General features: G+C 40.0%; 1 protein-coding gene across 1 annotated transcript in view; it reads left to right on the top strand.

The window, feature by feature from the left end:
• Positions 1 to 12207, top strand: part of CPED1 (cadherin like and PC-esterase domain containing 1) — a 299822-nt gene that overhangs the window by 253613 nt on the left and 34002 nt on the right. Inside the window, exon 17 of the mRNA XM_008157594.3 lies at positions 3638 to 3774. Within this exon, the coding sequence (XP_008155816.2) occupies positions 3638 to 3774 (137 nt within the window). The remainder of the gene's footprint in view (positions 1 to 3637; positions 3775 to 12207) is intronic.

Genomic DNA, 12207 nt, shown 5'->3' with positions numbered 1-12207 from the left:
TAGATATTCAAGGATCTGATGAAAGCTGAGCCCTTTAAATAAATATAATCTCATTAGCAGAAACTGCTAAATATAATCTCTTCAGCAGAAACACCTGCGTGTCCCCAACATCCCGCCATCCTCTTAGAAAGAAAATCAACAATCTTTTTGTTTTAAACATAATCTCTGTCAACACATGAACCCACTGAATAAATTCAAGTATTTGAAGAAAAGATAAGTTCATTTAAAAAATACAAAAACCTATTTATGGGTTTTCCTGTAAATGCTACAAATGACACTGTTAGGCCATATTTCATTTTCAGCTGGTGATTTTGTGCTGACCTAACATGATAAAAGGATCAGCAAAGTGGAGACTTCTAGGCCTCAGTTCTGGCCCAGCCCTGTCATGAACGGCATGATTTCACTTCTGTCATTCAGTGCTGTAGGCCTCAGTTTACCTCATTTCTAAAAGAGGAGGAGATCCAAGGCCCATTGAACCCCATCCAAGAGGTTTCTATATGTCCACAAAATGCAAATCTCTATGAAGTAAAGTCACTTCCAGAAGGAGGTTTTCTTGAAAAATTAATCAACAAACATTAAATTTAAGGCTATGTCTAAATCACATAGAATTAGAAGAGACCAAGCGAAGAGGTGAAGGGCTTGATTATGGATTACAAACCCTGCGTGCCAGGAAAAATTAGATGGAGAAAGCAAGTTATATTTTGAATGAAAAGCATAGAAAAAATTATAAAAGAGAATCTTGAATCTTTTAATAGTACTGCTAGACTCCACATATGGAAACTGGAAACACCTTCACCCAGCAGACCTTTTTCTCTCCAATACATATATATAGTCATTTCTTCAGCCTCACTTCACTCAGGTCCACCCCATCACTGTCCCTAAACACCACCGATTCCATATGCCCAAATCTTGTCTATCCAGTTTATGCATTCCAGACAACTCTTGCCCCCATGACACTTTCTTTATTCTGAGCTACCATGGTTTACTTAAGGTGGGGGTGGGGGGTAAAGTGTATTCATCAATTGCTAGGTATCAGGCACTATGGCAGGTGCCATACATATTTTCCATACAGAGAAAATTAAGTAACCTATACAAGTTAAACAGTTCCCAACCTTGGCTGCATATGGAATTACCTGAAAAGCATCAAAAATACTCCATGATGGAGAATATCATACTAAGTGAAATAAGATAGTCAAAGGAAGACAAGTATCACATGATCACACTCATATGTGGAATGTAATGAACAAAATAAACTGGTGAATGGAGTGGATCCAGACATGGACACATAGAACAGAGTGTAGAATCTCAGAGGGAAGGCGTGGGCGGGTGGGTGGATGGGAGGCAATCAACCAAAGACCTTATATGCATATAAGCATAACCCATGGACACAGACAATAGGGTGCTGAAGGTGGGGGGGAGGGGGCTGGAGGGGGTCAATGGGGGGAAATGGGGGGGACATATGTAATACTTTCAACAATAAAGAAAAAAAATTAGAGAAAATAAACTTAACTGTATTTAATTTTTTAAAAAAACCTCCATGAATCCCATACCCAGCCCAGCAGCTCAGATTTAATCAGCCTGGCAAACAACCTGGGCATGGGTGATTTTTTTAAAATATATTTTATTGATTTTGTTACAGAGAGGATGAGAGAGGGATAGAGAGCTAGAAACATCAATGAGAGAGAAACATCAATCAGCTGCCTCTTGCACACCCCCTACTGGGGATGTGCCCGCAACCAAGGTACATGCCCTTGACCGGAATCGAACCTGGGACCTTTCAGTCCCCAGGCCAACGCTCTATCCACTGAGCCAAACCGGTTTCAGCAAGCATGAGTGATTTTTAAAAGCTTTCCAGGTGGCCCTACTGGGCAGTGTTGAGATCCACAGAGCTCGCTGGAGGCAGAGCCCAGGTGTGTATCTCCAAAGCCCAGGCTCTTTCAGGACCACACAGATGTTTTTACCTAATTATGCATTACTTATTACTATAATTATTTGACTTGCATACATTATAAACTTTTTATCTGATTATAAATATTTGAGGTTTAGCATCATAGTTAGGAGGCTTCAATTGGATAATTTATTAAAAGTGCTTAGAATATCCCTGGCACCTGCCAGGTGCTATGAAAATGTTAAATATTTTTTAAGTTGTCGTGATATTTTAACACTAACAGCATCTAGCATCTGATAGGGAAGCTACTTCAATAATGTACTAACTTAAAATCCTCCTAGAGAGTAATATTTTCTTTTATCTCTCCCAGTTTCTCTCTCTTAACGTAAATACACTTTGTTTTCCCTTTCTGTGAGGGGGAAAAATGTATTAGTGAGACACAAACTAGCTCTCCTTTCACACACATTCGCATACACAATTCGGCCATCCCCCTGGTCATCAAGTGCAAGTGGCACCCTATTCAGCCCCTGAAAGGAGAAACTCTTCCCACTAAAATCAATGTAACACCCGACACTTCTGTTAGCGGAGCCACAAATCAGAGCCAGAATGGATACAGCTGTTCACATTTTTCCTTTCAAACTTAAAAAGTTCCTGGGAATATTTATCTCCTCAACATTTTAAAGAGAAACACTTATTAGTAACACAGGCAAGACCTTTAAGGGAGAGCAGATTACTGTTGTAGACATCAGGGTATTCTCCACAAAGGAGATAAATGACTACTTCATGTTTAATGTGCTAGTTCACACTCCATTTCCGAAAAGATAAACAAGAAAAAATCAAGTCATTTCTTGATTTTTTTTCCTAATAAATTATTAATCACACTAAGTCAGTCAGAGAAAGACAAGTATCAAGTGATACTACTTGTCTTTCTCTGACAGACTTATTTCACTTAGTATGTTTTGGATGCATATTACCTTATCAACAAAATAGAAAAGATCTTAACTACACTGAGAATATTCATTTATTTTGTACACATTTATTAAAGCTTGGGACCTACTTCGTGCCTGAAGTCTACTAGGAAGAAAAGTGAATATGATATTGTAACTGTGCTTGATGCATTAAATACATTATCCCATTAAATCCTCACACCAATCATGTGAGAACACTACATACCTCATCTAACAGCTGAAGAAATAAAGGCAACGGAGCTAAAAAGAGGTGAAGAGATTCACACCAAAAAAGACATCCATCAAATTAAGGAACTAGTCTTCAAAATAATAAATTATGAGAATGTAAAAGTAATTTTCTTCATGGATTGCTCACATAAGCATGAGTTAAACGAATCACTGTTTATGGCCAGCTACCTCAATATTAGTGTCAGTACACGGTTTCCCCACCTACGTTGGTCCTAAGGGTCTAATGTTACAGTTTAAAAATGTGATTATTGTTTAAAATTATGTCTAAAATATGCTTTTTAGTTGAGTAGGACCTGATCACTAGACTTTGTGTCAGTACACGGTTTCACAGAACTGAACTCAGCATGAACTGTGCTATTTCAGATCATTGTGTAGTGAGATTCTATTCGGTTGGAAAGAGGCCACGCATGGCTCCCCTCGATTTGTATGGCAAGAGCGGTCTTCTCACCGCAGCTTCTGGGAGGGTGTGCCACAGCTGAATCCCAAGGTTCCTTGCAAACTGTAATTTCATCAGTAGAAACTGAACCAAAGGAGGTTTTGGTGTCTATTCCAGGCCAATGGATCATGCCTTGCCTTAGTTGTTCAGACAACAGGACCTGTGACTGGAGAGAAATAACGTGGCAGCCCCACAACTGCCAGTATGGTGTCCTCACTAAGCCTCAGCTGCAGCAGTGCCTGGGAGCGAGGAAGGTAGGTTCTGGATCCAGCGGGGGCATCCTTTCCTTGACACCACCCGCAGCACCGGCGGCCATGAGTCACAGACCTATCCCTGCCCTCTCACTCCGCAGAGCCTAACTAACCATGCAATTGGCTTTTTAACTTGTGTAAATATTATCATAGAGGAGCCTTAACAATTCTTGCGCAAAAAATACGTCTACTTGGACAGATGGAGGATATTAAAGTCATATCCTGTGCTGATCCCATTCCATGCTAGTTTTCTCAGCAAAAACTGGGAAGAGCTCGCCATGTCCGCTGACAGCTGGCCCTTCAGAGCAGCTGGCCTTGACAACTGCAGCTCTAGCAGAGCGCAGCAGGCCACTGACATCTGCAGCTCGCATAGCAGTGCAATGCTCCTGCATGTCAGACTCCCTTCTGCTGGGCTGACCCAGAGCATGGCATGGTCTCTGCACACTGGCCTGGCGATGTCCTTCACGTTCCCGAGAAGGGCTCGCAGGGTCCTCCTTAGGCGCCTTTCCTCTAGGGCGGCTTCGGAGCTGGTTTCTTGGCCACGCAGGCTTCTTGCGAGGCGCACTCTGACTAGGTCCATTCCAGCAGAGCTCTCGGACCTGCGAGCTGGGCACATGGGCTGAGATGCTTGGTTACTATGAAGTAATTAAGCCTCATCCAGATTTTCAAAGCTCGTTTATTACATGGGCATTTCCATAAAAAATTGTAAACTCTCACCTATGGACAAGATTGAGTTAAAAAAATGATTTAAAACAACAACAACAACAAAACCTCTATTAATGCATAAAGAAACGGGCACTGGACTGGATGTATGCCAGTTTTCATATTTTCAGTTTATATTTTCTACTAGCAAATAATTTCAGAAGAGTGAAAGGGTGAGAGGGCAGGTCCGAGGATGGACTTCTCCATGGTGATAACAATATAAACACCCCTATTCGGTGACCGAGACTATATCTAAAGATAAAGTAGGAAGGAAGGGAAAACATTTATAAATATTTTTATTAACTAAGCATTAATTCTGTACAGGAACTATGGTGCTTTCTGAAACTCTACGTCTAACCAGACTGTTAGGTCCACGAAGGCAGGAAATGTGTGTGAATCATTGCCATAATCTCACTGTTAGCACTATTTTTGATACATAATAGTCACCGAATAAATATTTGTTGTATAATCAGATAAGTTATCTTGTTTATTTCTAATCAGTTCTGTGAGGTAGACACTATATCTATTGTTTTCCACTTAAGAAAATTAAAGCTCAGAGGTTAATTCATCCATGATGGCACAGGTCTTTGAGTGGCTACTATACAGGCATTCTTAACCATCAACTTGGACAATTGAACCTTTATATCTTAGAAATGCAGGACTGGAAGCAATAAAAGTAGTTGTTGCCATAACAATCAGATTTCTCTAAACTCTTTCAGAATACCATTCTGACCTCAGAATTTAGAGGATTCAGGAAAATTCCAAAATGTCACAATTTATTAACCTGAAGGGCAGTAGATATTAATTTAAGTTCATCACTAAATTCCATGGCTTTGGACATGGCATATATTTTTTCTCAGACTCATTTTCTTTATTTATAAAACTAGAGGCCCAATGCACGAAGATTTGTGCAAGAATGGGCCTTCCTTCCCCTGGCTGCTGGCACCACCTTTGCTCGGGCTGGAGCTGCCTTTTTGCTCTAGCCTGGAGCTGCCTTTCCACCTTCCCATGCTGCCCAGAGGCCCAGAGTGGCTGGGAAAGTGCGGAATGCCTGCGTCCCACCCCGCCCCTGGCCGCTCAGTACCTGTGTATGCAAATTAACCCACCATCTTTGTTGGGTTAATTTGCATACTCACTCCTGATTGGCTGGTGGGCATTGCAAAGGTATGGTCAATTTGCATCTTACTCTTTTATTAGTGTAGATAGTAAGTCTACATGACCTAATCCTATGCTGTAGATTAATCAACGTTGTAGAAAGCTAAAGCCTTCCTTCCTGTCTATCTGAAAATATCATGGATTGGGTAGCTTAAAGAGATACTTATTTCTCACAGTTTTGAAGGCTGAGAAGTCCTAGATCTGGGTGCCTCTTTGTTGTGTCCCCACAAAGCAGAGAGAGAGAACTCTGGTCTCCTCCTCTTTCTATAAGGATTAGCCTCCACACTTGTGACCACATCTAAACCTAATTACCTCCCAAAGTCTCTACCTCCTAATATCATCACATGGGGGTTAGGGTTTCAACATATAAATTTGAGAGGGACACAAACATGGAGTCCCTCATACTGTCTTTGCTAATTTTAAAGTTAATTACTCACAACTTTACAAAGTAATGGTAAGAAAAAGGGAAGATCACTTTTTCCTACCTATTAGACAGATTCACTATTGCAAAGTCTAAAAATAAAGGCCTATGATCAGATTAGGTGATATGAGCAGAGACCTGACTTCTTTGCAGAAAAGACTTATCTTGGTGACTTTCCTAGTGCAGAGTTGTCCTTCAGACCTGCATGCTCTGAAACTCAATTCACCAGCACATTGGCATTGGTCCTACAGAGTCCGTTCTGTTTGCCAGGATGCTAATTTCCTCTATACACAACAGGGAAGCATTGTACATTTTAAGCAGAGTAGTGGCAAAACCAAAATTAGAAAGCTCATCCCGTAGAGGTATGGAGACTGCCTGAGGGAAGGAGGAAATGGGTGCTGGGGAGATGGAGGCTGTTTCATGGAAAAATTCAGTCATGCAACACTGAGGAGGCAAGAAAAAGTGTAGAATTTGTATAGAATAACCCCATCGATGGAAAAACTAATGCAAACATGCTTACATACACAGAAACTTTCTGGAAGTAGCAAACAGTTCAGAGTGATTGCATAAGAGGGAAGGAGTGAAAGAGGCGGAGTTGTTGACAGGACCGACTACAAATTTTTCAAGGCCCAGTGAAAAATGAAAATGCAGGACACTGTATTCAGAATTATTAAGAATTTCAAGAAGTCAACAGCAGCACAATAAACCATGCAACCCATGAAGCAGGCTCAGTAGTAAAGAAGGGTTGATGATAGGTGAATAGATCTGCCTAACTATCCGTATTATATTCATTTTTTTACAATGTGTGAGCATTTTGTAAATCCACAAACCCATATTTTAAAATGTTGTATAAATCAGAACAAGGGCAAAAATAGTGGAAATGCTTGGAGGAAGAGCCTGAGGAACATAATTTATACTTAGAATCAGAAGACTTGGTAATATACAGGCAGGTACATATGTTCATACACCACACAATCCAGAAATAATTGTGTAAACAACTTATATAATAAAAGGCTAATATGCAAATTGACCAAACAGTAGAATGACTGGTCGCTATGATGCACACTGACCACCAGTGGGCAGATGCTCAATGCAGGAACTGCCCCCTGATGATCAGTGAGCTTCCACAGGGGGAGTGCCGCTAAGTCAGAAGCTGGACATCCCCCCGAGGGCTCCCAGACTGTGAGAGGGTGCAGGCCAGGCTGAGGGAACTCCCCACCCCAGTACATGAATGTCGTGCACTGGGCTTCTAGTTTAAAATGATAACTATGCAAATTAAAAATAGGGCAGAGTAAGTGGATGCTGCACGGACATGCTCCCAGGACCAAACTGGAATTACAACTAAAAAAATATATACTGAAAAACTTCTTGAATAATCAACTGGACACTAGCTGGAGAGAATCCTGATAAGCGAGGACAGAAAGTGGAGACCACATAGAGACTGTAGGAGGGGTGGAGGTGCGAAAGGGTTGTCCACGCTCCTACAGACAGCAAATGAAGTTCCAGAGAGATATCTCAGCTGCAGGGGGTTGCCACTGTGAACTTTGGGGTCTAATCCCCAAGCTGGGCCTCCCAGCAGAGAGCACCAGAACTAAGAAGGATACCCACATAACATCTGGCTGTGAAAAGCAGCAGGGTTGCAGTCTGCCAGGGAAAGACAGCCGGAAATGCAAACACCCTCTTAAAGGGCCAATGCACCAAATTCCCTGTGTATCCTTGTGCTCCAGCATAGAGAGGGCAGAGTGGACTGGAGCTGTGTGAGCAGCAGCCAGGGTTGGGGATCCTGGGGATAGAGCTCAGAAGACAGACCTCTGTTTTCCTGTGCTGAGTCATTCCCTCTCACTGCGGAAGTCATCTTTCTCATGCAGACAATTGGTATCTAGGTTGTTTTGCCAGGGGGGAAGACAGTTGACCTACCCTATTGGAAAACACCTTGCCCCACAGTGTGGAGTTTTTGTGGCTCATTAAAAGACTGAGAATAACAACTAGCCTCCAGGCAGAAGCAATTGCCCCCACCCTGTTGGGAAAAATTCTCACCACACCTATGGACAATTTCCTTAGAGCTATTCAAGACTAAATCCAATTAGTCTTCAAGCGGAAGCAGTTTCTGGAGGTCTTGAGTCTTTGCCTGATCTAATTTATCAGAAACAATATTTGACATTGTCCTTCACTAGAGATTGAGAGGCATAGCAGATCTACGTAATACATAGTCACAAATCCAAACAGGCACCCAAAATGAGGATACAACCCCCAAATAAAAGAACAAGAGAATTCTCCATAAGAAGAGATAAATGAAATGGAGATAATAAATTTATCTGAGAGTTCAGAATAATGATGGTAAAGATGCTCAACAGCATGAGAAAATATATAGTAACTATGAAAACAGAAATAAAGGATGACATAGTGCAAATAAAAAGCACATTGGAAGGAATACACAACAGATTAGGGGAAGGTGAGGATCAGATCAGTGAATTAGAAGACAAGGTAGAAAAAATTCACTTAATCAGAGAACCAAAAAGAAAAAATATATATATTAAAAAACAGGAGGACAGCTTAAGGGAGCTGTGGGACAACATGAAACATAACAATATTCACATAGCAGGTATGCCAGAAGAGGCAGAAAGTGAGAAAGGGATAGAGAATGTGTTTGAAGAAATAATGACAGAAAACTTCCCTAACCTGGTGAAGGAAAAAGTCTCGCAAGTTCAGGAGGCACAGAGAGTCCCAAACAAGAAGGATCCAAATAGGTCCACACCCCGACACATCATAATTAAAATGCCAAAAAATAAAGACAGAGAGATAATCTTAAAGACAGCAAGAGAAAAGCAAGCTGTTTCCTACAAAGGAACTCCCATAAGGCTGTCATCTGATTTGTCATCAGAATTTCTACAGGTCAGAAGGTATGGCATGAAGTACTTAAGATAATGGAAAGCAAGGATCTGAAACCAATATTACTATATCCAGCAAGTGTATCATTCAAAATAGATGGTGAAATAAAGAACTTCCCATACATAAAATAATAACTATAAAGTACTTATTTGTTAAAAAAAAAAATTCCATTTATGAATAGGAGTAGTTTAGCAAAATGTTTTCCCAGTGCCTCTATTTTTCACTTTCTATGAGAATAATATACATATGCAAAGTGATCCTGAAACTCTAATCTGTCATTACTGGAATAATTAAGTTTTCATCATACCCAGAATTTTCTAAAGCATCATTCTATTTCAAAGACAAATAAATGTTGAAGCATACCAATTACAAAAATAGAAAATAAGTATCAAATATTTTAGCTTTTAAAAACCTTACATACTGATTTTTTTTCACTCTTTCAACCATGTCACACATTCAAGAAAAGAAACATGATATATGAACAACATTATACAAAAAATCACTTCACATATACATGAGGACAGCAGGGTTATGGAGTAGTAAGAGCCTCAGATTCTAGTTTTGATTCCATCAAACAAAGTGATTTTGTATTTATCAAAACCCATCAGAGTAACTCTACTGCCCTGTATCAGAAACCTTGCAATAGCAGGTATCCCTAACATGTTACCACAGAGGAGGGTCCAATTTATCAAAGGTAAGTGCAGAATACTTTCTATAATTTCTGCGATGTCATGTTGTTCATTCATCCAGCTTTTGGTGGCCTAAGAATCTATTCTAAGTGCATACATCATATTCCTCAAGGTGTTAAATCTCTAACAGAAGACAAGTGAGAGAAATAATCATTACAGTATTCTGTGATAATTGCAGAAGTGGGAGAAGCACAGAGGCAGAATAATGATGGTAATTGACCCGGGCATGCAGGTTCTGGAAAAGTTGCTAAAAGTGGTAGTGACAGACAATCTACCAATCATATTACTTTGAAATAGTTTAAATAAACTTTAAAAAGTAAGAACCTTTATTTTCCAATTGAGAGTCCTATCACTCGAGCCCAGTGCTTTCTTTGATTCCCCTCTCACTGGAGGGAAAAGAGGATGGAGGGAACAGACCACGCAGGGGAGGCAGGCACTAGCGATGATTCCAAGTGTCTAATTTTTTTTTGTATGTTCTAATTTTTGCATCTTGGCTTATGGGAATTTGCAGACATACCTAAACATGCATATTCTAATGGTGTAGTAGCCTTACTAACCTGAAGAGTTTCAATTAATATGTAAATCTCAGGTTTTTGCAGTGAGAATCCCAAAGCTCCACTTATATCAGGAATAAGTAGTGCAAACATCTCATGCTACAAAAAGCAGAACTTTATTTTATATCCTAAACACGGCCAGCTTCATCTTTGGGGATGCGCTGTTATCTTTCTTCAAAGAATCAGATTAAAAGGCAACAGAATTGGACTGGAAAGGTGAGAGTTATTGGAAACAATTACTTGAAAATTCAAAAAGTGTTATGCTCTCTTTAGAATTTCCAAGTAGTCATTTCTTTCCACTGAGTCTCCTTATGTCCTTGTTATGATCTTTTACATCTTTTTACTACTGTGTTACATTGATGAATGTCAGACTATACTTAGAAATACATGCACACCTGTGGGGAAGGAACAGGACACACATTAACTGGAATTCTAAAAAAGGGCTCAAGCCCTAACCAGTTTGGCTCAGTGGATAGAGCATCGGCCTATGGACTGAAGGGTCTCAGGTTCGATTCCAGTCAAGGGCATGTACCTTGGTTGCAGGCACATCCCCAGTAGGGAGTGTGCAGGAGGCAGCTGATCGACGTCTCTCTCTCATTGATGTTTTTAACTCTCTATCCCTCTCCCTTCCTCTGTAAAAAATCAATAAAATATATTTTAATAAATAAATAAAAATAAAAAGGGTTCAAGTTTCCAGTAACTTTGACCAGGATTCCCAACGCCACCTGAGCAGGAACATACTTTCTATACTTCAGCCAACAGTTAACTTCACCTCAGCGAGGTGAACAGGAGACTTGTCTGTGGGGGAAGATGGAACAAGTCTCTCCTTGTTTGGAAAGCATTTGTGTCCCGTTTCTATGGCATACTTGCTTGGGTATGGAGGGCAGGTACATGTGGGACTCTTTTTAAACTCTACATTTATCCAAACATGAGTTATTTTATTTTTAGGTTTTTGCATATACACTGAGTGGCTAGATTATTATGATCTCTGAATGCATAATAATCTGGCCACACAGTATATATGTGAGGCCCAGTGCATGAATTCGTGCATGTGTGGGGTCCAGCCAGCCTGGCCAGGGGGAGGGCACGTGGGTGGTTGGCCGGCCTGCCTGCTGGTCGAACTCCTGGTCAAGGGGACAATTTGCATATTAGCCTTTTATTATATAGGATATATACTGAGTGGCCAGATTATTATGTGTTCAGAGATCATAATAATCTGGCTACTCAGTGTATGTATAGGTTTTGTGGTGTTTAATCATGTTGAATCAAAGCAAAATTAATTGAAAAAATGTAAACTATGTTTTCAATTATACTCTCACACATTTTAGATACACACCTCTTAATAGACCATGAATGGAATTTATAAAAATTTATCAGAGCATAACTTTGTAATCATAGTGCAAAATATATAAGAAATGGTTTAGAAATGTGATCATCACATTTGAATCTGAAAAAACGTAGGAGCCTTACCAAACTGAGTTAAACAAGCCCTTATTTAGTCTGTCAGTTGAAAACCTAGTTCAGAATTCAAACCACTAATAAAGTATCTGAGAGAAGAGTGCAAGTAGGAAAGGGAAATATAAAAAGACAGTATTTACTGAACGTACTTAAACTCAGCTGTTAAAACAGGAAATGTAACTTACATTTTAAAGTAATGTTTGCAAGTTTGCAAGTCGTTTTGTGGGTTTAAAGCTGTTTACATTGTTTTAAGTGTGACTACTTTATAATAAGATGTTCTAATCTGTAAGTTCCATTATAGTTACAACAATCATTCATTGTTGCTTGTCAGTTTCCATAAAAAAGGGAGGATAGAAAAAAAGGAGGGTACTCTCACTCTCACTAGGAAAAGATGACCTATTCATTAATGCCCACAATCCAGATGGAATGGCAACATAGATGAACAGGCAGCCAGAAGATCTATGTCTAGATGATATTGTTTAGTTGCTTGTTTTTCTTTTCCGGCCAAATTCCATGTGTTTGAGAGTGATTTGCCTAAATGTCCATTCACATTTGTTCTTGACCCCAA

This window comes from Eptesicus fuscus, chromosome 14 (genome assembly GCF_027574615.1).
Source record: "Eptesicus fuscus isolate TK198812 chromosome 14, DD_ASM_mEF_20220401, whole genome shotgun sequence".
NCBI lineage: Eukaryota > Metazoa > Chordata > Mammalia > Chiroptera > Vespertilionidae > Eptesicus > Eptesicus fuscus.
This window is presented reverse-complemented; position numbering and strand designations above follow the sequence as displayed.